The sequence below is a fragment of the Salvelinus alpinus genome, chromosome 3, assembly GCF_045679555.1.
Source record: "Salvelinus alpinus chromosome 3, SLU_Salpinus.1, whole genome shotgun sequence".
In the NCBI taxonomy this organism is placed as follows: domain Eukaryota; kingdom Metazoa; phylum Chordata; class Actinopteri; order Salmoniformes; family Salmonidae; genus Salvelinus; species Salvelinus alpinus.
In genome coordinates, this window is record NC_092088.1 from 109,018,513 (window position 1) to 109,043,712 (window position 25,200).

The 25,200-nt window shown below is 51.6% G+C and overlaps 1 protein-coding gene across 3 annotated transcripts in view; it reads left to right on the top strand.

The window, feature by feature from the left end:
• The window catches only part of rhobtb1 (Rho related BTB domain containing 1), a 46,205-nt gene that overhangs the window by 17,933 nt on the left and 3,072 nt on the right, over positions 1–25,200 (top strand). The window contains exons 2-9 of one of the 3 annotated variants that reach the window (XM_071394766.1): positions 328–523; positions 3,512–3,615; positions 5,069–5,254; positions 8,336–8,744; positions 8,909–9,458; positions 9,549–9,667; positions 17,385–17,535; positions 23,151–23,239. In XM_071394766.1, coding sequence (XP_071250867.1) covers positions 344–523; positions 3,512–3,615; positions 5,069–5,254; positions 8,336–8,744; positions 8,909–9,458; positions 9,549–9,667; positions 17,385–17,535; positions 23,151–23,239 — 1,788 coding nt within the window. In that variant the 5' untranslated portion in view covers positions 328–343. Of the gene's footprint in view, positions 1–327; positions 524–544; positions 771–818; positions 935–3,511; positions 3,616–5,068; positions 5,255–8,335; positions 8,745–8,908; positions 9,459–9,548; positions 9,668–17,384; positions 17,536–23,150; positions 23,240–25,200 lie in introns of those variants that run through there. The other 2 variants (XM_071394767.1, XM_071394769.1) reach the window with 2 other exon arrangements.

Genomic DNA, 25,200 nt, shown 5'->3' on the forward strand with positions numbered 1-25,200 from the left:
GTTTAGGATGCAGGTCTCTGGATCAGAGCCAGTCTCCTCCTCCTCCTCCCTCTATTCCCTGACCTCTAGATGTGTTCTGCAGCAGAGTGACAGATTAGTGGACCTCGGCGTTAATACTATCCTGTTGCCATGTCATCAGTATAGTAATAAGAATGTGAATAGCTGCTTATTAGAACCTATTTCAGGGTTGTTTGAATAAACCGATGTCTTAATTTAAATGTGTATCTACATTAAGTTGTTAATCTGTGTTGTTTAGGCTATCTACTACCTGACCTTGCATCATTATCATCCATTGTGATTGAGCCTATTTTCTCTCCTGTCACACAGGGCCCTGGACAGTAGTATGGACTACGAGAGACCCAATGTTGAGACCATTAAGTGTGTAGTGGTGGGGGACAACGCCGTAGGGAAGACACGGCTGATCTGTGCTCGGGCCTGCAACACCACTCTGAACCAGTACCAACTACTGGCCACACACGTCCCTACGGTCTGGGCTATAGACCAGTACAGAGTCTGTCAAGAGGTACTAACCCTGACCCCTAACCCCAACACACGTCCCTACGGTCTGGGCTATAGACCAGTACAGAGTCTGTCAAGAGGTACAATACCTAACCCTGACCCCTAACCCCTAACCCCAACACACGTCCCTACGGTCTGGGCTATAGACCAGTACAGAGTCTGTCAAGAGGTACAATACCGACCCCTGACCCCTGACCCCAACACACGTCCCTACGGTCTGGGCTATAGACCAGTACAGAGTCTGTCAAGAGGTACAATACTTAACCCTGACCCCTGACCCCAACACACGTCCCTACGGTCTGGGCTATAGACCAGTACAGAGTCTGTTAAGAGGTACAATACCTAACCCTGACCCCTGACCCCAACACACGTCCCTACGGTCTGGGCTAAAGACCAATACAGAGTCTGTCAAGAGGTACAATACCGACCCCTGACCCCTAACCCCAACACACGTCCCTACGGTCTGGGCTATAGACCAATACAGAGTCTGTCACTACCTGTCTCTCTACACTGCAGATTAAACAGCCCCACCTGTCATTAAACAGCCCCGCCTGTCATTAAACAGCCCCGCCTGTCATTAAACAGCCCCGCCTGTCATCAAACAGCCCCGCCTGTCATCAAACAGCCCCGCCTGTCATCAAACAGCCCCGCCTGTCATCAAACAGCCCCGCCTGTCATCAAACATCCCCGCCTGTCATCAAACAGCCTCGCCTGTCATCAAACAGCCCCGCCTGTCATCAAACAGCCTCGCCTGTCATCAAACAGCCTCGCCTGTCATCAAACAGCCCCGCCTGTCATCAAACAGCCCCGCCTGTCATTAAACAGCCCCGCCTGTCATTAAACAGACCCGCCTGTCATCAAACAGACCCGCCTGTCAGCCCCGCCTGTCATTAAACAGCCCGCCTGTCATTAAACAGCCCCTCCTGTCATTAAACAGCCCCGCCTGTCATTAAACAGCCCCGCCTGTCAGCCCCGCCTGTCATTAAACAGCCCGCCTGTCATCAAACAGCCCGCCTGTCATCAAACAGCCCCGCCTGTCATCAAACAGCCCCGCCTGTCATTAAACAGCCCCGCCTGTCATTAAACAGACCCGCCTGTCATCAAACAGACCCGCCTGTCAGCCCCGCCTGTCATTAAACAGCCCGCCTGTCATCAAACAGCCCCGCCTGTCATCAAACAGCCCCGCCTGTCATCAAACAGCCCCGCCTGTCATTAAACAGCCCGCCTGTCATCAAACAGCCCCGCCTGTCATTAAACAGCCCCGCCTGTCAGCCTGTCCCTTTAAGAACTGAGCGATGATGTCACAGCTATCACAAGCTGGCATGGTGTTTTAGTTCATCACCAAGTGCAGCTCGCCACTTACTGCTGTGAACACAAATCTGACCGATTTATTAACCACTGCAGAACTGTAGGTAAGGTATGTGTTTTACTGATGAACGTTGTCAATAGTTTAAGAATATTTTCAACATTATTACAGCATTATGTATCTTATGCTAGCTATCTAACATTGTTAGCTACATTTTTGCCTGCTATTGTTAGCTGGTTAGTCTGATGTTGCTAGCAACTTGTATTTTTGTTTGTCATTGGATTATTATATCAGATGAAAGCTTGTTTTGTTATTGCTAAATGAATGTGCCTTATCTTAGTATTGATGCCATTGTATTCATGTTTATTATTTCCAGACCACATGGATAAATGGACAGTTAATTGGATAATCACAGCTGAGTGACATGGCACAGAATTGCAAACATTGTTAATCTGCAATCAACATTAAAGAACCCTAAACTGAGGATCTGCCTCTGTACTCCTACAGTAGTACAATCTCCATAACTTCACCTACTGTATAAATTAAAGGCATCACCCTCTAATTCAAGACCTACTTGATCACTCACCCCCGCCTGTCATCGATCACCCCCGCCTGTCATCGCTCACCCCCCGCCTGTCATCGATCACCCCCGCCTGTCATCGCTCACCCCCCGCCTGTCATCGATCACCCCCCGCCTGTCATCGCTCACCCCCGCCTGTCATCGATCACCCCCGCCTGTCATCGCTCACCCCCGCCTGTCATCGATCACCCCCGCCTGTCATCGCTCACCCCCCGCCTGTCATCGCTCACCCACCGCCTGTCATCGCTCACCCACCGCCTGTCATCGCTCACCCACCGCCTGTCATCGCTCACCCCCCGCCTGTCATCGCTCACCCCCCGCCTGTCATCGCTCACCCACCGCCTGTCATCGCTCACCCCCCGCCTGTCATCGCTCACCCCCGCCTGTCATCGCTCACCCCCGCCTGTCATCGCTCACCCCCCGCCTGTCATCGCTCACCCCCCGCCTGTCATCGCTCACCCCCGCCTGTCATCGCTCACCCCCGCCTGTCATCGCTCACCCCCCGCCTGTCATCGCTCACCCCCGCCTGTCATCGATCACCCCCGCCTGTCATCGCTCACCCCCCGCCTGTCATCGCTCACCCCCCGCCTGTCATCGCTCACCCACCGCCTGTCATCGCTCACCCCCCGCCTGTCATCGCTCACCCCCGCCTGTCATCGCTCACCCACCGCCTGTCATCGCTCACCCCCGCCTGTCATCGCTCACCCCCCGCCTGTCATCGCTCACCCACCGCCTGTCATCGCTCACCCCCCGCCTGTCATCGCTCACCCCCGCCTGTCATCGCTCACCCACCGCCTGTCATCGCTCACCCCCGCCTGTCATCGCTCACCCACCGCCTGTCATCGCTCACCCCCGCCTGTCATCGCTCACCCCCGCCTGTCATCGCTCACCCCCCGCCTGTCATCGCTCACCCCCGCCTGTCATCGCTCACCCACCGCCTGTCATCGCTCACCCCCCGCCTGTCATCGCTCACCCCCGCCTGTCATCGCTCACCCCCCGCCTGTCATCGCTCACCCCCGCCTGTCATCGCTCACCCCCGCCTGTATTCTATGTACAGTATTTAACTGACTGTGTACGTTAATATGTGTCTCTGTGACCCTCTGTAGGTGTTGGAGCGCTCCAGGGATGTGGTGGATGAGGTCAGTGTGTCTCTCAGGCTGTGGGACACCTTCGGAGATCATCATAAAGACAGACGCTTCGCATACGGAAGGTAAGACTGGGGACTGGGGGATGGGGACTGGGGATGGGGACGGGACAGGACTGGGGACTGGGGATGGGACTGGGGAGGGGACATGGGACGGGGGATGGGAACGGGGGACGGGGGAGGGGACATGGGACGGGGGATGGGGACTGGGGAATGGGACAGGGGCCTGGGGAATGGGACAGGGGACTGGGACTGGGGATGGGACTGGGACTGGGGATGGGGACGGGGGGCAGGGACTGGGACTGGGGATGGGGACTGGGGGCAGGGACTGGGGATGGGGATGGGGCATGGACTGGGGCAGGGACTGGGGGCTGGGGCAGGGGATTGGACTGGGGATGGGACTGGGGATGGGGACTGGGATGGGGACTGGGGCAGGGGACTGGGACTGGGGGCAGGGACTGGGGCAGGGACTGGGGCAGGGACTGGGGGCTGGGGCAGGGGATGGGACTGGGGGATGGGACTGGGGATGGGGCTCGGGGATGGGACGGGTAAGGATGGGATGGGTAAGGATTGGATGGAATGGGTAAGGATGGAATGGTTAAGGATGGGATGGAATGGTTAAGGATGGGATGGAATGGTTAAGGATGGGATGGAATGGGTAAGGATGGGATGGAATGGGTAAGGATGGGTAAGGATAGGATGGGATGGGTAAGGATGGGATGGGTAAGGGGACTGGGACTGGGGATGGGATGGGTAAGGGGACTGGGACTGGGGATGGGATGGGTAAGGATGGAATGGTTTCTGCCTCTGATTACCTGGTGTGTCTTTCTGCCTCTGATTACCTGGTGTGTCTTTCTGCCTCTGATTACCTGGTGTGTCTTTCTGACTCTGATTACCTGGTGTGTCTTTCTGACTCTGATTACCTGGTGTGTCTGTCTGACTCGGATTACCTGGTGTGTCTTTCTGACTCTGATTACCTGGTGTGTCTTTCTGCCTCTGATTACCTGGTGTGTCTTTCTGACTCTGATTACCTGGTGTGTCTTTCTGACTCTGATTACCTGGTGTGTCTTCCTGCCTCTGATTACCTGGTGTGTCTTTCTGACTCTGATTACCTGGTGTGTCTTTCTGACTCTGATTACCTGGTGTGTCTTTCTGACTCTGATTACCTGGTGTGTCTTTCTGACTCTGATTACCTGGTGTGTCTTTCTGCCTCTGATTACCTGGTGTGTCTTTCTGACTCTGATTACCTGGTGTGTCTTTCTGACTCTGATTACCTGGTGTGTCTTTCTGACTCTGGTGTGTCTTTCTGACTCTGATTACCTGGTGTGTCTTTCTGACTCTGATTACCTGGTGTGTCTTTCTGACTCTGATTATCTGGTGTGTCTTTCTGCCTCTGATTACCTGGTGTGTCTTTCTGCCTCTGATTACCTGGTCTGTCTTTCTGACTCTGATTACCTGGTGTGTCTTTCTGACTCTGATTACCTGGTGTGTCTGTCTGACTCCTGTCTGTTCTCTCCAGGTCAGACGTGGTTGTGCTGTGTTTCTCCATCGCCAACCCCAACTCTCTGCATCACGTCAAGACCATGTGGCACATGGAGATCAAGCACTTCTGTCCCAGGACGCCTGTCATCCTGGTGGGTTGTCAGCTGGACCTGCGCTACGCTGATCTGGAGGCTGTCAACAGGGCCAGGAGGCCACTAGCCAGGTATAGAATCAGCATTACGTCACCATGTGGCCGTCAACAGGGCCAGGAGGCCACTAGCCAGGTATAGAATCAGCATTACGTCACCATGTGGCTGTCAACAGGGCCAGGAGGCCACTAGCCAGGTATAGAATCAGCATTACGTCACCATGTGGCTGTCAACAGGACCAGGAGGCCACTAGCCAGGTATAGAATCAGCATTACGTCACCACGTGGCTGTCAACAGGGCCAGGAGGCCACTAGCCAGGTATAGAATCAGCATTACGTCACCATGTGGCTGTCAACAGGGCCAGGAGGCCACTAGCCAGGTATAGAATCAGCATTACGTCACCATGTGGCTGTCAACAGGGCCAGGAGGCCACTAGCCAGGTATAGAATCAGCATTACGTCACCGTGTGGCTGTCAACAGGGCCAGGAGGCCACTAGCCAGGTATAGAATCAGCATTACGTCACCGTGTGGCTGTCAACAGGGCCAGGAGGCCACTAGCCAGGTATAGAATCAGCATTACGTCACCGTGTGGCTGTCAACAGGGCCAGGAGGCCACTAGCCAGGTATAGAATCAGCATTACGTCACCATGTGGACGTCAACAGGGCCAGGAGGCCACTAGCCAGGTATAGAATCAGCATTACGCACCATGTGGCTGTCAACAGGGCCAGGAGGCCACTAGCCAGGTATAGAATCAGCATTACGTCACCATGTGGCTGTCAACAGGGCCAGGAGGCCACTAGCCAGGTATAGAATCAGCATTACGTCACCATGTGGCCGTCAACAGGGCCAGGAGACCACTAGCCAGGTATAGAATCAGCATTACGTCACCATGTGGCTGTCAACAGGGCCAGGAGGCCACTAGCCAGGTATAGAATCAGCATTACGTCACCATGTGGCTGTCAACAGGGCCAGGAGGCCACTAGCCAGGTATAGAATCAGCATTACGTCACCATGTGGCTGTCAACAGGGCCAGGAGGCCACTAGCCAGGTATAGAATCAGCATTACGTCACCATGTGGCTGTCAACAGGGCCAGGAGGCCACTAGCCAGGTATAGAATCAGCATTACGTCACCATGTGGCTGTCAACAGGGCCAGGAGGCCACTAGCCAGGTATAGAATCAGCATTACGTCACCATGTGGCTGTCAACAGGGCCAGGAGGCCACTAGCCAGGTATAGAATCAGCATTACGTCACCATGTGGCTGTCAACAGGGCCAGGAGGCCACTAGCCAGGTATAGAATCAGCATTACGTCACCATGTGGCCGTCAACAGGGCCAGGAGACCACTAGCCAGGTATAGAATCAGCATTACGTCACCATGTGGCCGTCAACAGGGCCAGGAGGCCACTAGCCAGGTATAGAATCAGCATTACGTCACCATGTGGCCGTCAACAGGGCCAGGAGGCCACTAGCCAGGTATAGAATCAGCATTACGTCACCATGTGGCCGTCAACAGGGCCAGGAGGCCACTAGCCAGGTATAGAATCAGCATTACGTCACCGTGTGGCCGTCAACAGGGCCAGGAGGCCACTAGCCAGGTATAGAATCAGCATTACGTCACCGTGTGGCTGTCAACAGGGCCAGGAGGCCACTAGCCAGGTATAGAATCAGCATTACGTCACCGTGTGGCTGTCAACAGGGCCAGGAGGCCACTAGCCAGGTATAGAATCAGCATTACGTCACCGTGTGGCTGTCAACAGGGCCAGGAGGCCACTAGCCAGGTATAGAATCAGCATTACGTCACCGTGTGGCTGTCAACAGGGCCAGGAGGCCACTAGCCAGGTATAGAATCAGCATTACGTCACCGTGTGGCTGTCAACAGGGCCAGGAGGCCACTAGCCAGGTATAGAATCAGCATTACGTCACCGTGTGGCCGTCAACAGGGCCAGGAGGCCACTAGCCAGGTATAGAATCAGCATTACGTCACCGTGTGGCCGTCAACAGGGCCAGGGGGCCACTAGCCAGGTATAGAATCAGCATTACGTCACCATGTGGCCGTCAACAGGGCCAGGGGGCCACTAGCCAGGTATAGAATCAGCATTACGTCACCATGTGGCCGTCAACAGGGCCAGGAGGTCACTAACCAGGTATAGAATCAGCATTACGTCACCATGTGGCCGTCAACAGGGCCAGGAGGCCACTAGCCAGGTATAGAATCAGCATTACGTCACCATGTGGCCGTCAACAGGGCCAGGAGGCCACTAGCCAGGTATAGAATCAGCATTACGTCACCATGTGGCCGTCAACAGGGCCAGGAGGCCACTAGCCAGGTATAGAATCAGCATTACGTCACCATGTGGCCGTCAACAGGGCCAGGAGGCCACTAGCCAGGTATAGAATCAGCATTACGTCACCATGTGGCTGTCAACAGGGCCAGGAGGCCACTAGCCAGGTATAGAATCAGCATTACGTCACCATGTGGCTGTCAACAGGGCCAGGAGGCCACTAGCCAGGTATAGAATCAGCATTACGTCACCATGTGGCTGTCAACAGGGCCAGGAGGCCACTAGCCAGGTATAGAATCAGCATTACGTCACCATGTGGCTGTCAACAGGGCCAGGAGGCCACTAGCCAGGTATAGAATAAGCATTACGTATAATGTGGCTGGTTTTGATTGACTAGATCTATACATTTTAGTGTTAGTTGAAACTATGTGCTGTAACTACTGACATTTTATTCTGTTAAGCAAACCGGTTTACATACATTTAATAAATAATGACTCCGTATTGAGAATAGCTCTTATTTCCCCCCCCTCCAGGCCTATAAAGCCAGGAGACATCCTTCCTCCAGAGAGTAAATAATGACTTAGTATTGAGAATAGCTCTTATTTCCCCCCCCTCCAGGCCTATAAAGCCAGGAGACATCCTTCCTCCAGAGAGTAAATAATGACTCCGTATTGAGAATAGCTCTTATTTCCTCCCCACCAGACCTATAAAGCCAGGAGACATCCTTCCTCCAGAGAGTAAATAATGACTCCGTATTGAGAATAGCTCTTATTTCCTCCCCACCAGACCTATAAAGCCAGGAGACATCCTTCCTCCAGAGAGTAAATAATGACTCCGTATTGAGAATAGCTCTTATTTCCTCCCCACCAGGCCTATAAAGCCAGGAGACATCCTTCCTCCAGAGAGTGGCCGGGAGGTGGCCAAGGAGCTGGGCATCTCCTACTATGAGACCAGCGTGTTCGACCAGTTTGGCATCAAGGACATCTTCGACAATGCCATTCGAGCCGCGCTCATCTCTCGTCGACACCTGCAGTTCTGGAAGTCCCACCTCCGGAAGGTCCAGAAGCCCCTCCTCCAGGCGCCCTTCCTGCCGCCCAAAGCACCGCCCCCTCTCATCAAGATTCCAGAGTGTGTCATCAACAACAGGGAGGGTCCTGGCCTCCTATTGGACAGTCCTCTGTGTGCTGACGTCATGTTCATCCTCCAGGATCACATCCACATCTTCGCCCACAAGATCTACCTCTCCACCTCCTCCTCCAAGTTTTATGACCTGTTCCAGGTAGTGTCTCTTTGCCTGGTTCCTCTCTAGGTTCCTTCCTTCTAGGTGTTTATTCCTAGCCACTGTGCTTCTGCCTCTGCATTGCTTGCTCTCTGTGGTTTCCGGCTGGGTTTCTGTAGAGCACTTTGTGACATAAAAACGTTATAAATGTGATTTGTTTCCAGATGGACTTCAGTGACGAGTCCCAGTGCCTGGTGATGACGGAGCGGCATGCCCGGGACTCTCTCCTCAGGACCCTCAGTCTGGACACAGAGGAGGACGTGGCTGTACTCCCCAACCTCTCCCCCTGCTCCCTCCGGGCCTCGAAGAGCGACGGCACCCTGAAGATGATGAGCTTCTCTGGTAAGCACCGGCGCACCAAGCTGTCCTTGGCCTCCTGGAGCAAGGCCTTCTACAGCATCCACAAGGAGAGCGTGACCAACCCTGTGACGGGCTCCCCGGCTCACATGACGGTGGTGAAGATGGACTACTCCATCCAGCTGGGTCCGTTCAGTGCCGTGTTGAGGTTCCTCTACACCGGGGAGCTGGATGAAGAGGAGCGGGATCTGATGAAGATCGCCCAGATCGCGGAGGTCCTGGAGGTGTTTGACCTGAGGATGATGGTGGAGAACATCATGAACCACGAGGGCTTCATGAACCAGGAGATCACCAAGGCCTTCCACGTCAGGAAATCCAACCGCATCAAGGAGTGTCTCAACAAGAACACCTTTACAGGTAAACCATGCTGCATCATAGATCAACGTTATAATGTCTCTGTCTCAGACGTCACCTTCAGGTTGTTGTTATAATGTCTCTGTGTCTCAGACGTCACCTTCAGATTGGAGGATGGAACCATCAATGCTCACAGACCTCTGCTCATCTCCTCCTGTGATTGGATGGCTGCTGTGTTCGGAGGATCCTTCATGGAGAGTGCTAACAACGAGGTGAGTCTACAACACAGAGTAATATCTCGTGTTGGGGTTAGTCTGCTGTGTTGGGTGGATCCTTTATGGAGAGTTAACGAGTCCACAGTCTGGGTTCGGGTTATCTTTGTCCCTAATGGCACCCTATTCCCTATGTAGTTAACTACTTTTGACCAGGGTCTTTTACTTACAAGCAAACACTAAAACAGGAAGTACCCGTGAGGAGTTTAACACATCAGCCACTGGCTTCATTAATAAGTACATCGACGAAGTCGTCCCCACGGTGACAGCATGTAGATATCCCAACCAGAAGCCATGGATTACAGGCAACATGCACACTGAGCTTAAGGCTAGAGCTGCCGCTTTCAAGGAGCGGGACACTAACCTGGACGCTTTTAAGAAATCGCTTTTAAGAAATCCCACTACGAAACAGCCGAAGCGTAAATAGAGGACTAAAATCGAATCCTACTACACCGGCTCTGATGGTTGTCGGATGTGGCAGGGCTTGAAAACTATTACGGTTAACAAAGGGGAAACCCAGCCGCGAGCTGTCCAGTGACGCCTACCAGACAAGAGAAATGCCGTTTATGCTCGCTTTGAGGAAAGCAACGCTGAACCATGCATGAGAGCACCAGCTGTTCCCGACAACTGTGTGATCACGCTCTCCGTAGCCGATGTGAGTAAGACCATTAAACAGGTTAACATTCAGACGGATTACCAGGACTCAGAGCATTCGCTGACCAACTGGCAAGTGTCTTCACTGATATCTTCAACCTCTCCCAGAACCAGCCTGTAATACCTACAGTGTCTTCAGAAAGTATTCACACCCCTTGACTTTTTCCACAGTTTGTTGTGAATTAAAATGTATTACATTTATATGTTGTGTGACTGGCCTACACACAACACCCCATAAGGTCGAAGTGGAATTATGTTTTTAGAAATGTTTATACATTTAATTAAAGATGAAAAGCTGAAATGTCTTGTGTCAATAAGTATTAAACCCCTTTTGTTAAAGAAATTATAATCCAAATTAAATGACAACTGTAACAACATTTACATTTAACATTTACATTTAAGTCATTTAGCAGACGCTCTTATCCAGAGCGACTTACAAGTTGGTGCATTCACCTTATGATATCCAGTGGAACAACCACTTTACAATAGTGCATCTAACTCTTTTAAAGGGGGAGGGGGGGGGGTTAGGAGGATTATTTTATCCTATCCTAGGTATTCCTTAAAGAGGTGGTGTTTCAGGTGTTTCCGGAAGGTGGTGATTGACTCCGCTGACCTGGCGTCGTGGGGGAGTTTGTTCCACCATTGGGGTGCCAGAGCACATAACATAACATAACATAACAAACATAACAACGAAATGTGGAATAAGTCAAGGGGGTATAAATCATTTCTAAAGGCACTGTACATGTTTCAAACAGACCACCATAGTCCCTGTACCCAAGAATATGGTGGTCCATTCTGCACTCACATCTGTAGCCATGAAATGCTTTGAAGGGCTGTTCGTGGCTCATATCAACACCATCATCCCAGACACCCTGGACCCACTCCAATTTGCATACCGCCCCAAAAGATCTACAGATGACAATCGTTATTGCACTCCACACTGCCCTCTCCCACTCGGACCAAAGGAACACCTACAGCACTGCCCTCTCCCACCCGGACCAACAGGAACACCTACAGTGCTGCCCTCTCCCACCTGGACCAAAGGAACACCTACAGTGCTGCCCTCTCCCACCCGGACCAAAGGAACACCTACACACTGCCCTCTCCCACCTGGACCAAAGGAACACCTACAGTGCTGCCCTCTCCCACCTGGACCAAAGGAACACCTACAGCACTGCCCTCTCCCACCCGGACCAAAGGAACACCTACAGCGCTGCCCTCTCCCACCTGGACCAAAGGAACACCTACAGCACTGCCCTCTCCCACCCGGACCAAAGGAACACCTACACACTGCCCTCTCCCACCTGGACCAAAGGAACACCTACAGCACTGCCCTCTCCCACCCGGACCAAAGGAACACCTACAGCGCTGCCCTCTCCCACCTGGACCAAAGGAACACCTACAGCACTGCCCTCTCCCACCCGGACCAAAGGAACACCTACAGCGCTGCCCTCTCCCACCTGGACAACAGGAACACCTACAGTGCTGCCCTCTCCCACCTGGACCAAAGGAACACCTACAGCACTGCCCTCTCCCACCTGGACCAAAGGAACACCTACAGCACTGCCCTCTCCCATCTGGACCAAAGGAACACCTACAGCACTACCCTCTCCCACCTGGACCAAAGGAACACCTACAGCACTGCCCTCTCCCACCTGGACCAAAGGAACACCTACAGTGCTGCCCTCTCCCACCTGGACCAAAGGAACACCTACAGTGCTGCCCTCTCCCACCCGGACCAAAGGAACACCTACAGCGCTGCCCTCTCCCACCCTGACCAAAGGAACACCTACAGTGCTGCCCTCTCCCACCCGGACCAAAGGAACACCTACAGCGCTGCCCTCTCCCACCCTGACCAAAGGAACACCTACAGTGCTGCCCTCTCCCACCTGGACCAAAGGAACACCTACAGCACTGCCCTCTCCCACCCTGACCAAAGGAACACCTACAGTGCATTCGGAAAGTATTCAGACAGACAGACTTTTTACACATGTTTTTCTTCATCAATCTACACACAATACCCTATAATGACAAAGTGAAAATAATATATGTATTTATTTATTTTATTGCACATTTATACTAAATTAAAAATAGAAATACCTTATTTACTTAAATATTCAGACCCTTTGCTATGAGACTTGAAATTGAGCTCACGTGCATCCTGTTTCCATTGATCATCATTGAGATGTTTCTACAACTTGATTGGAGTCCACCTGTGGTAAATTCAATTGATTGGACATGATTTGGAAAGGCACACACCTGACCAGGATCCATAGGGAATACCAGGATCCATAGGGAATATAGAAAATGGGATGTTGTCTCCAGTTGACCAGGATCCATAGGGAATATGGGATGTTGACCAGGATCCATAGAGAATATGGGATGTTGACCAGGATCCATAGAGAATATGGGATGTTGACCAGGATCCATAGAGAATATGGGATGTTGACCAGGATCCATAGAGAATATGGGATGTTGACCAGGATCCATAGGGAATATGGGATGTTGTCTCCAGTTGACCAGGACCCATAGGGATTATGGGATGTTGTCTCCAGTTGACCAGGATCCATAGGGATTATGGGATGTTGACCAGGATCCATAGGGATTATGGGATGTTGACCAGGATCCATAGTGATTATGGGATGTTGACCAGGATCCATAGGGAATATGGGATGTTGACCAGGATCCATAGTGAATATGGGATGTTGTCTCCAGTTGACCAGGATCCATAGGGATTATGGGATGTTGACCAGGATCCATAGTGAATATGGGATGTTGACCAGGATCCATAGTGAATATGGGATGTTGACCAGGATCCATAGAGATTATGGGATGTTGACCAGGATCCACAGGGAATATGGGATGTTGTCTCCGGTTGACCAGGATCCACAGGGAATATGGGATGTTGACCAGGATCCATAGGGAATATGGGATGTTGACCAGGATCCATAGAGATTATGGGATGTTGACCAGGATCCATAGGGAATATCGGATGTTGTCTCCAGTTGACCAGGACCCATAGGGAATATGGGATGTTGACCAGGATCCATAGGGAATATGGGATGTTGACCAGGATCCATAGAGATTATGGGATGTTGACCAGGGTCCATAGGGAATATGGGATGTTGACCAGGATCCATAGAGATTATGGGATGTTGACCAGGATCCACAGGGATTATGGGATGTTGACCAGGATCCACAGGGAATATGGGATGTTGACCAGGATCCATAGAGATTATGGGATGTTGACCAGGATCCATAGAGATTATGGGATGTTGACCAGGATCCACAGGGAATATGGGATGTTGACCAGGATCCATAGGGAATATGGGATGTTGTCTCCAGTTGACCAGGATCCATAGTGAATATGGGATGTTGACCAGGATCCACAGGGAATATGGGATGTTGACCAGGATCCATAGTGAATATGGGATGTTGACCAGGATCCACAGGGAATATGGGATGTTGACCAGGAACCATAGGGAATATGGGATGTTGAGCAGGATCCATAGGGAATATGGGATGTTGTCTCCAGTTGACCAGGATCCATAGAGAATATGGGATGTTGACCAGGATCCATAGGGAATATCGGATGTTGTCTCCAGTTGACCAGGACCCATAGGGAATATGGGATGTTGACCAGGATCCATAGAGATTATGGGATGTTGACCAGGATCCATAGAGATTATGGGATGTTGACCAGGATCCATAGAGATTATGGGATGTTGACCAGGATCCACAGGGAATATGGGATGTTGTCTCCGGTTAACCAGGATCCATAGGGAATATGGGATGTTGACCAGGATCCATAGGGAATATGGGATGTTGACCAGGTTCCATAGGGAATATGGGATGTTGACCAGGATCCATAGGGAATATGGGATGTTGACCAGGATCCATAGGGAATATGGGATGTTGACCAGGATCCATAGGGAATATGGGATGTTGACCAGGTTCCATAGGGATTATGGGATGTTGTCTCCGGTTAACCAGGATCCATAGGGAATATGGGATGTTGACCAGGATCCATGGGGAATATGGGATGTTGTCTCCGGTTAACCAGGATCCATAGGGAATATGGGATGTTGACCAGGATCCATAGAGAATATGGGATGTTGTCTCCGGTTAACCAGGATCCATAGGGAATATGGGATGTTGACCAGGATCCATAGAGATTATGGGATGTTGTCTCCAGTTCATTGATTAAACTCCAGGTAGCAGTAAGAACAGTGACATGACAGGTTCATCAGAGTAACGAGTTAAAAAACACGTCATTCAGAGATCTTTAAATAGCCGTTAGGACAAGGACACCGTCTGAACACAGAGTCCTGTTCTGTTTCACTGCTCTCAGACAGGCTAACAGGCAGACAGGCTAACAGGCAGACCAACAGGCTAACAGGCAGACAGGCTAACACTACCTCTCTCTTTGACCATGGGGGCATCTTTATTTTAGTGTGGTAGCTAGCTACTACCCGGTGTCCTAGTTTCTACAGAGCCTCTGTAGTCTCTACTGCTAGTCTCTACAGAGCCTCTGTAGTCTCTACTGCTAGTCTCTACAGAGCCTCTGTAGTCTCTACTGCTAGTCTCTACAGAGCCTCTGTAGTCTCTACTGCTAGTCTCTACAGAGCCTCTGTAGTCTCTACTGCTAGTCTTTACAGAGCCTCTGTAGTCTCTACTGCTAGTCTTTACGGAGCCTCTGTAGTCTCTACTGCTAGTCTCTACAGAGCCTCTGTAGTCTCTACTGCTAGTCTCTACAGAGCCTCTGTAGTCTCTACTGCTAGTCTCTACATAGCCTCTGTAGTCTCTACTGCTAGTCTCTACAGAGCCTCTGTAGTCTCTACTGCTAGTCTTTACAGAACCTCTGTAGTCTCTACTGCTAGTCTCTACGGAGCCTCTGTAGTCTCTACTGCTAGTCTTTACAGAGCCTCTGTAGTCTCTACTGCTAGTCTTTACAGAGCCTCTGTAGTCTCTACTGCTAGTCTTTACAGAGCCTCTGTAGTCTCTACTGCTAGTCTCTACAGAGCCTCTGTAGTCTCTACTGCTAGTCTCTACAGAGCCTCTGTAGTCTCTACTGCTAGTCTCTACGGAGCCTCTGTATTCTCTACTGCTAGTCTCTACAGAGCCTCTGTAGTCTCTACTGCTAGTCTTTACAGAGCCTCTGTAGTCTCTACTGCTAGTCTCTACAGAGGCTCTGTAGTCTCTACTGCTAGTCTCTACGGAGCCTCTGTATTCTCTACTGCTAGTCTCTACAGAGCCTCTGTAGTCTCTACTGCTAGTCTCTACAGAGCCTCTGTAGTCTCTACTGCTAGTCTTTACAGAGCCTCTGTAGTCTCTACTGCTAGTCTTTACAGAGCCTCTGTAGTCTCTACTGCTAGTCTCTACAGAGCCTCTGTTGTCTCTACTGCTAGTCTTTACGGAGCCTCTGTATTCTCTACTGCTAGTCTCTACAGAGCCTCTGTAGTCTCTACTGCTAGTCTTTACAGAGCCTCTGTAGTCTCTACTGCTAGTCTTTACAGAGCCTCTGTAGTCTCTACTGCTAGTCTTTACAGAGCCTCTGTAGTCTCTACTGCTAGTCTTTACGGAGCCTCTGTAGTCTCTACTGCTAGTCTCTACAGAGCCTCTGTAGTCTCTACTGCTAGTCTCTACAGAGCCTCTGTAGTCTCTACTGCTAGTCTCTACGGAGCCTCTGTAGTCTCTACTGCTAGTCTTTACGGAGCCTCTGTAGTCTCTACTGCTAGTCTCTACAGGGCCTCTGTAGTCTCTACTGCTAGTCTCTACAGAGCCTCTGTAGTCTCTACTGCTAGTCTTTACAGAGCCTCTGTAGTCTCTACTGCTAGTCTTTACAGAGCCTCTGTAGTCTCTACTGCTAGTCTCTACAGAGCCTCTGTAGTCTCTACTGCTAGTCTTTACAGAGCCTCTGTAGTCTCTACTGCTAGTCTTTACAGAGCCTCTGTAGTCTCTACTGCTGGTCTCTACAGAGCCTCTGTAGTCTCTACTGCTAGTCTCTACAGAGCCTCTGTAGTCTCTACTGCTAGTCTCTACAGAGCCTCTGTAGTCTCTACTGCTAGTCTCTACAGAGCCTCTGTAGTCTCTACTGCTAGTCTTTACAGAGCCTCTGTAGTCTCTACTGCTAGTCTCTACAGAGGCTCTGTAGTCTCTACTGCTAGTCTTTACAGAGCCTCTGTAGTCTCTACTGCTAGTCTCTACAGAGCCTCTGTAGTCTCTACTGCTAGTCTCTACGGAGCCTCTGTAGTCTCTACTGCTAGTCTCTACAGAGCCTCTGTAGTCTCTACTGCTAGTCTCTACAGAGCCTCTGTAGTCTCTACTGCTAGGCTTTACAGAGCCTCTGTAGTCTCTACTGCTAGTCTCTACAGAGCCTCTGTAGTCTCTACTGCTAGTCTCTACAGAGCCTCTGTAGTCTCTACTGCTAGTCTCTACAGAGCCTCTGTAGTCTCTACTGCTAGTCTCTACAGAGCCTCTGTAGTCTCTACTGCTAGTCTTTACGGCGCGTCTGTAGTCTCTACTGCTAGTCTTTACAGAGCCTCTGTATTCTCTACTGCTAGTCTCTACAGAGCCTCTGTAGTCTCTACTGCTAGTCTCTACAGAGCCTCTGTAGTCTCTACTGCTAGTCTCTACAGAGCCTCTGTAGTCTCTACTGCTAGTCTTTACAGAGCCTCTGTAGTCTCTACTGCTAGTCTCTACAGAGCCTCTGTAGTCTCTACTGCTAGTCTTTACAGAGCCTCTGTAGTCTCTACTGCTAGTCTTTACAGAGCCTCTGTAGTCTCTACTGCTAGTCTCTACAGAGCCTCTGTAGTCTCTACTGCTAGTCTTTACAGAGCCTCTGTAGTCTCTACTGCTAGTCTTTACAGAGCCTCTGTAGTCTCTACTGCTAGTCTTTACAGAGCCTCTGTAGTCTCTACTGCTAGTCTTTACAGAGCCTCTGTAGTCTCTACTGCTAGTCTTTACAGACAGTGAAACAGGACATTTAGCTGTTGTCAAATGATTTGTCTCTGTTCTTTCCTGTGTGTGTCTCTGGTTTGCCTGTGTGTGTCTGTGTGTTTAGGTCTTGTTCCCAGGCACCAGCAGGGTGTGTATGCAGGCTGTTCTGGAGTATCTCTACACCAATCAGCTTTGTCCCATGGCAGAGCTGGACCCTATGGAGCTGACGGCCCTGGCTAACAGACTCTGTCTCCCCAGACTGACTGCTCTGACAGGTACTAACCCTGGTTAACAGACTGTCTCCCCAGACTGACTGCTCTGACAGGTACTAACCCTGGCTAACAAACTGTCTCCCCAGACTGACTGCTCTGACAGGTACTAACCCTGGTTAACAGACTGTCTCCCCAGACTGACTGCTCTGACAGGTACTAACCCTGGTTAACAGACTGTCTCCCCAGACTGACTGCTCTGACAGGTACTAACCCTGGTTAACAGACTGTCTCCCCAGACTGACTGCTCTGACAGGTACTAACCCTGGTTAACAGACTGTCTCCCCAGACTGACTGCTCTGACAGGTACTAACCCTGGTTAACAGACTGTCTCCCCAGACTGACCGACCTCACATGTGTTTGATCCATCAGCGGTCTGCTCTGCCCAGAGCCATCTGTTTAGAGATTTGGGCTTTTAGAATGTAGAATATTGTTCTAATTCTAGTCCTTCAGTTACATAGCATTCAATATCCCCATGTAATGTCAATGGGGAGATAACATGGCTGTTATAGAATGTTCTTCTAATTCTAGACCCTCAGTTACATAGCATTCAATATCCCCATGTAATGTCAATGGGGAGATAACATGGCTGTTATAGAATGTTCTTCTAATTCTAGACCTTCAGTTACATAGCATTCAATATCCCCATGTAATGTCAATGGGGAGATAAAATGGCTGTTATAGAATGTTCTTCTAATTCTAGACCCTCAGTTACATAGCATTCAATATCCCCATGTAATGTCAATGGGGAGATAACATGGCTGTTATAGAATGTTCTTCTAATTCTAGACCTTCAGTTACATAGCATTCAATATCCCCACGTAATGTCAATGGGGAGATAACATGGCTGTTATAGAATGTTCTTCTAATTCTAGACCTTCAGTTACATAGCATTCAATATCCCCATGTAATGTCAATGGGGAGATAACATGGCTGTTATAGAATGTTCTTCTAATTCTAGACCCTCAGTTACATAGCATTCAATATCCCCATGTAATGTCAATGGGGAGATAACATGGCTGTTATAGAATGTTCTTCTAATTCTAGACCTTCAGTTACATAGCATTCAATATCCCCATGTAATGTCAATGGGGAGATAACATGGCTGCCGTGCATCACAATGCAGAACTCCAATGTCCCAACTCTCTAAGGGGGTGTTCCTAAATTGACTCCAATGTGTGAAGGCAGTGCATTCTGGGTCATTCATAAATTCATAGCGTTGACAGATTGTCTGTTCTAAATCCAGAGCGCTTTGCTCTTGGAGTGTTCAGAACACTGGCTGAGGAGCAGGGTCAATCAGGACACTGGCTGAGGAGCAGGGTCGATCAGGACACTGGCTGAGGAGCAGGGTCGATCAGGACACTGGCTGAGGAGCAGGGTCGATCAGGACACTGGCTGAGGAGCAGGGTCGATCAGGACACTGGCTGAGGAGCAGGGTCGATCAGGACACTGGCTGAGGAGCAGGGTCGATCAGGACACTGGCTGAGGAGCAGGGTCGATCAGGACACTGGCTGAGGAGCAGGGTCGATCAGGACCCTGGCTGAGGAGCAGGGTCGATCAGGACACTGGCTGAGGAGCAGGGTCGATCAGGACACTGGCTGAGGAGCAGGGTCGATCAGGACACTGGCTGAGGAGCAGGGTCGATCAGGACACTGGCTGAGGAGCAGGGTCGATCAGGACACTGGCTGAGGAGCAGGGTCAATCAGGACACTGGCTGAGGAGCAGGGTCAATCAGGACACTGGCTGAGGAGCAGGGTCGATCAGGACACTGGCTGAGGAGCAGGGTCGATCAGGACACTGGCTGAGGAGCAGGGTCGATCAGGACACTGGCTGAGGAGCAGGGTCGATCAGGACACTGGCTGAGGAGCAGGGTCGATCAGGACACTGGCTGAGGAGCAGGGTCGATCAGGACACTGGCTGAGGAGCAGGGTCGATCAGGACACTGGCTGAGGAGCAGGGTCGATCAGGACACTGGCTGAGGAGCAGGGTCGATCAGGGGACACTGGCTGAGGAGCAGGGTCGATCAGGACACTGGCTGAGGAGCAGGGTCGATCAGGACACTGGCTGAGGAGCAGGGTCGATCAGGACACTGGCTGAGGAGCAGGGTCGATCAGGACACTGGCTGAGGAGCAGGGTCGATCAGGACACTGGCTGAGGAGCAGGGTCGATCAGGACACTGGCTGAGGAGCAGGGTCGATCAGGACACTGGCTGAGGAGCAGGGTCGATCAGGACACTGGCTGAGGAGCAGGGTCGATCAGGACACTGGCTGAGGAGCAGGGTCGATCAGGACACTGGCTGAGGAGCAGGGTCGATCAGGGGACACTGGCTGAGGAGCAGGGTCGATCAGGACACTGGCTGAGGAGCAGGGTCGATCAGGACACTGGCTGAGGAGCAGGGTCGATCAGGACACTGGCTGAGGAGCAGGGTCGATCAGGACACTGGCTGAGGAGCAGGGTCAATCAGGACACTGGCTGAGGAGCAGGGTCGATCAGGACACTGGCTGAGGAGCAGGGTCGATCAGGACACTGGCTGAGGAGCAGGGTCGATCAGGACACTGGCTGAGGAGCAGGGTCGATCAGGACACTGGCTGAGGAGCAGGGTCGATCAGGACACTGGCTGAGGAGCAGGGTCAATCAGGACACTGGCTGAGGAGCAGGGTCAATCAGGACACTGGCTGAGGAGCAGGGTCGATCAGGACACTGGCTGAGGAGCAGGGTCGATCAGGACACTGGCTGAGGAGCAGGGTCGATCAGGACACTGGCTGAGGAGCAGGGTCGATCAGGACACTGGCTGAGGAGCAGGGTCGATCAGGACACTGGCTGAGGAGCAGGGTCGATCAGGACACTGGCTGAGGAGCAGGGTCGATCAGGACACTGGCTGAGGAGCAGGGTCGATCAGGACACTGGCTGAGGAGCAGGGTCGATCAGGACACTGGCTGAGGAGCAGGGTCGATCAGGACACTGGCTGAGGAGCAGGGTCGATCAGGACACTGGCTGAGGAGCAGGGTCGATCAGGGGACACTGGCTGAGGAGCAGGGTCGATCAGGACACTGGCTGAGGAGCAGGGTCAATCAGGGGACACTGGCTGAGGAGCAGGGTCGATCAGGACACTGGCTGAGGAGCAGGGTCGATCAGGGGACACTGGCTGAGGAGCAGGGTCGATCAGGACACTGGCTGAGGAGCAGGGTCGATCAGGACACTGGCTGAGGAGCAGGGTCGATCAGGACACTGGCTGAGGAGCAGGGTCGATCAGGACACTGGCTGAGGAGCAGGGTCGATCAGGACACTGGCTGAGGAGCAGGGTCGATCAGGACACTGGCTGAGGAGCAGGGTCGATCAGGACACTGGCTGAGGAGCAGGGTCGATCAGGACACTGGCTGAGGAGCAGGGTCGATCAGGACACTGGCTGAGGAGCAGGGTCGATCAGGACACTGGCTGAGGAGCAGGGTCGATCAGGACACTGGCTGAGGAGCAGGGTCGATCAGGACACTGGCTGAGGAGCAGGGTCGATCAGGACACTGGCTGAGGAGCAGGGTCGATCAGGACACTGGCTGAGGAGCAGGGTCGATCAGGGGACACTGGCTGAGGAGCAGGGTCGATCAGGACACTGGCTGAGGAGCAGGGTCGATCAGGACACTGGCTGAGGAGCAGGGTCGATCAGGGGACACTGGCTGAGGAGCAGGGTCGATCAGGACACTGGCTGAGGAGCAGGGTCGATCAGGACACTGGCTGAGGAGCAGGGTCGATCAGGACACTGGCTGAGGAGCAGGGTCGATCAGGACACTGGCTGAGGAGCAGGGTCGATCAGGGGACACTGGCTGAGGAGCAGGGTCGATCAGGGGACACTGGCTGAGGAGCAGGGTCAATCAGGGGACACTGGCTGAGGAGCAGGGTCGATCAGGGGACACTGGCTGAGGAGCAGGGTCGATCAGGGGACACTGGCTGAGGAGCAGGGTCGATCAGGGGACACTGGCTGAGGAGCAGGGTCGATCAGGGGACACTGGCTGAGGAGCATGGTCGATCAGGGGACACTGGCTGAGGAGCAGGGTCGATCAGGGGACACTGGCTGAGGAGCAGGGTCGATCAGGGGACACTGGCTGAGGAGCAGGGTCGATCAGGGGACACTGGCTGAGGAGCAGGGTCGATCAGGGGACACTGGCTGAGGAGCAGGGTCGATCAGGGGACACTGGCTGAGGAGCAGGGTCGATCAGGGGACACTGGCTGAGGAGCAGGGTCGATCAGGGGACACTGGCTGAGGAGCAGGGTCGATCAGGGGACACTGGCTGAGGAGCAGGGTCGATCAGGGGACACTGGCTGAGGAGCAGGGTCGATCAGGGGACACTGGCTGAGGAGCAGGGTCGATCAGGGGACACTGGCTGAGGAGCAGGGTCGATCAGGACACTGGCTGAGGAGCAGGGTCGATCAGGACACTGGCTGAGGAGCAGGGTCGATCAGGACACTGGCTGAGGAGCAGGGTCGATCAGGACACTGGCTGAGGAGCAGGGTCGATCAGGACACTGGCTGAGGAGCAGGGTCGATCAGGACACTGGCTGAGGAGCAGAGTCGATCAGGACACTGGCTGAGGAGCAGAGTCGATCAGGACACTGGCTGAGGAGCAGGGTCGATCAGGGGACACTGGCTGAGGAGCAGGGTCAATCAGGGGACACTGGCTGAGGAGCAGGGTCGATCAGGACACTGGCTGAGGAGCAGGGTCGATCAGGGGACACTGGCTGAGGAGCAGGGTCGATCAGGACACTGGCTGAGGAGCAGGGTCGATCAGGACACTGGCTGAGGAGCAGAGTTGATCAGGACACTGGCTGAGGAGCAGAGTTGATCAGGACACTGGCTGAGGAGCAGAGTTGATCAGGACACTGGCTGAGGAGCAGAGTTGATCAGGACACTGGCTGAGGAGCAGAGTTGATCAGGACACTGGCTGAGGAGCAGGGTTGATCAGGACACTGGCTGAGGAGCAGGGTTGATCAGGACACTGGCTGAGGAGCAGGGTTGATCAGGGGACACTGGCTGAGGAGCAGGGTTGAGCTGATCATTCTGACCTTTCAACAGCAGTCAGGCACCCAAGCAAACTGGCTAAAGTTAGCTAGCTTGCTAGCTACTGTACTTTCAGATAAAATGAGAGAACACCTCAATTTGACCATTTGACTTTCTCTAGCAGAACTGGTTGAACTGTTTTCATGTTATCTAGAGGGTGAGTGACTGTAACTGTTCTGCTGGCAGCCATTTCTGTTTCAAAATGATTTTATTATAAAGCTTATTAAATCAGGCATACTACTGTATGTACATGATGCTTCCTGTGATCCTTTTGGAAACTTTTGGATGACTTTGTGTACTCTGACTCTGCACCAGGTGGGAGATTCAGTACTGTAGTTGTACCTGTCTCATTGTAGGTACGGTATTACTACAGTATTAAACTGTTACTACAGTGCTGCGGTAGCTGGGATTGTATACTGCTGGAGTGAACCTTTTTTTAAGCCCTTCTGTGTTGTTTTTCTTGGGTGCCTTGTGACCGTGAAGCATCATCTATAGAATATTGGTTTCAACTCTGGTTCTGAAACTCTATCGTTTATTATAAAGGTTGTCTGTTTCCTCTGTCTGCTCCACAGAACACTATGCTGTGAGTGAGCTGGTGAAAGCCTCCAAAGACGGACAGGATATAGACGGCGAGGTACTCACCTATCTGGAACTGGCTCAGGTTGGTTTACTAGAACAGGATATAGACAGAGAGGTACTCACCTATCTGGAACTGGCTCAGGTTGGTTTACTAGAACAGGATATAGACAGAGGTACTCACCTATCTGGAACTGGCTCAGGTTGGTTTACTAGAACAGGATATAGACAGAGAGGTACTCACCTATCTGGAGCTGGCTCAGGTTGGTTTATTAGAACAGGATATAGACGGCGAGGTACTCACCTATCTGGAACTGGCTCAGGTTGGTTTACTAGAACAGGATATAGACGGCGAGGTACTCACCTATCTGGAACTGGCTCAGGTTGTTTTACTAGAACAGGATATAGACAGAGAGGTACTCACCTATCTGGAGCTGGCTCAGGTTGGTTTATTAGAACAGGATATAGACAGAGAGGTACTCACCTATCTGGAACTGGCTCAGGTTGGTTTACTAGAACAGGATATAGACAGAGAGGTACTCACCTATCTGGAGCTGGCTCAGGTTGGTTTACTAGAACAGGATATAGACAGAGAGGTACTCACCTATCTGGAACTGGCTCAGGTTGGTTTACTAGAACAGGATATAGACAGAGAGGTACTCACCTATCTGGAACTGGCTCAGGTTGGTTTACTAGAACAGGATATAGACAGAGAGGTACTCACCTATCTGGAACTGGCTCAGGTTGGTTTACTAGAACAGGATATAGACGGCGAGGTACTCACCTATCTGGAACTGGCTCAGGTTGGTTTACTAGAACAGGATATAGACAGGTACTCACCTATCTGGAACTGGCTCAGGTTGGTTTACTAGAACAGGATATAGACAGAGAGGTACTCACCTATCTGGAACTGGCTCAGGTTGGTTTACTAGAACAGGATATAGACAGAGAGGTACTCACCTATATGGAACTGGCTCAGGTTGGTTTACTAGAACAGGATATAGACGGAGAGGTACTCACCTATCTGGAACTGGCTCAGGTTGGTTTACTAGAACAGGATATAGACAGAGAGGTACTCACCTATCTGGAACTGGCTCAGGTTGGTTTACTAGAACAGGATATAGACAGAGAGGTACTCACCTATATGGAACTGGCTCAGGTTGGTTTACTAGAACAGGATATAGACGGAGAGGTACTCACCTATCTGGAACTGGCTCAGGTTGGTTTACTAGAACAGGATATAGACAGAGAGGTACTCACCTATATGGAACTGGCTCAGGTTGGTTTACTAGAACAGGATATAGACGGAGAGGTACTCACCTATCTGGAACTGGCTCAGGTTGGTTTACTAGAACAGGATATAGACAGAGAGGTACTCACCTATCTGGAACTGACTCAGGTTGGTTTACTAGAACAGGATATAGACAGAGAGGTACTCACCTATCTGGAACTGGCTCAGGTTGGTTTACTAGAACAGGATATAGACAGAGAGGTACTCACCTATCTGGAACTGACTCAGGTTGGTTTATTAGAACAGGATATAGACAGAGAGGTACTCACCTATCTGGAACTGGCTCAGGTTGGTTTACTAGAACAGGATATAGACAGGTACTCACCTATCTGGAACTGGCTCAGGTTGGTTTACTAGAACAGGATATAGACGGCGAGGTACTCACCTATCTGGAACTGGCTCAGGTTGGTTTACTAGAACAAGATATAGACAGGTACTCACCTATCTGGAACTGGCTCAGGTTGGTTTACTAGAACAGGATATAGACGGCGAGGTACTCACCTATCTGGAACTGGCTCAGGTTGGTTTACTAGAACAGGATATAGACAGGTACTCACCTATCTGGAACTGGCTCAGGTTGGTTTACTAGAACAGGATATAGACAGAGAGGTACTCACCTATCTGGAACTGGCTCAGGTTGGTTTACTAGAACAGGATATAGACAGAGAGGTACTCACCTATCTGGAACTGGCTCAGGTTGGTTTACTAGAACAGGATATAGACAGAGAGGTACTCACCTATCTGGAACTGACTCA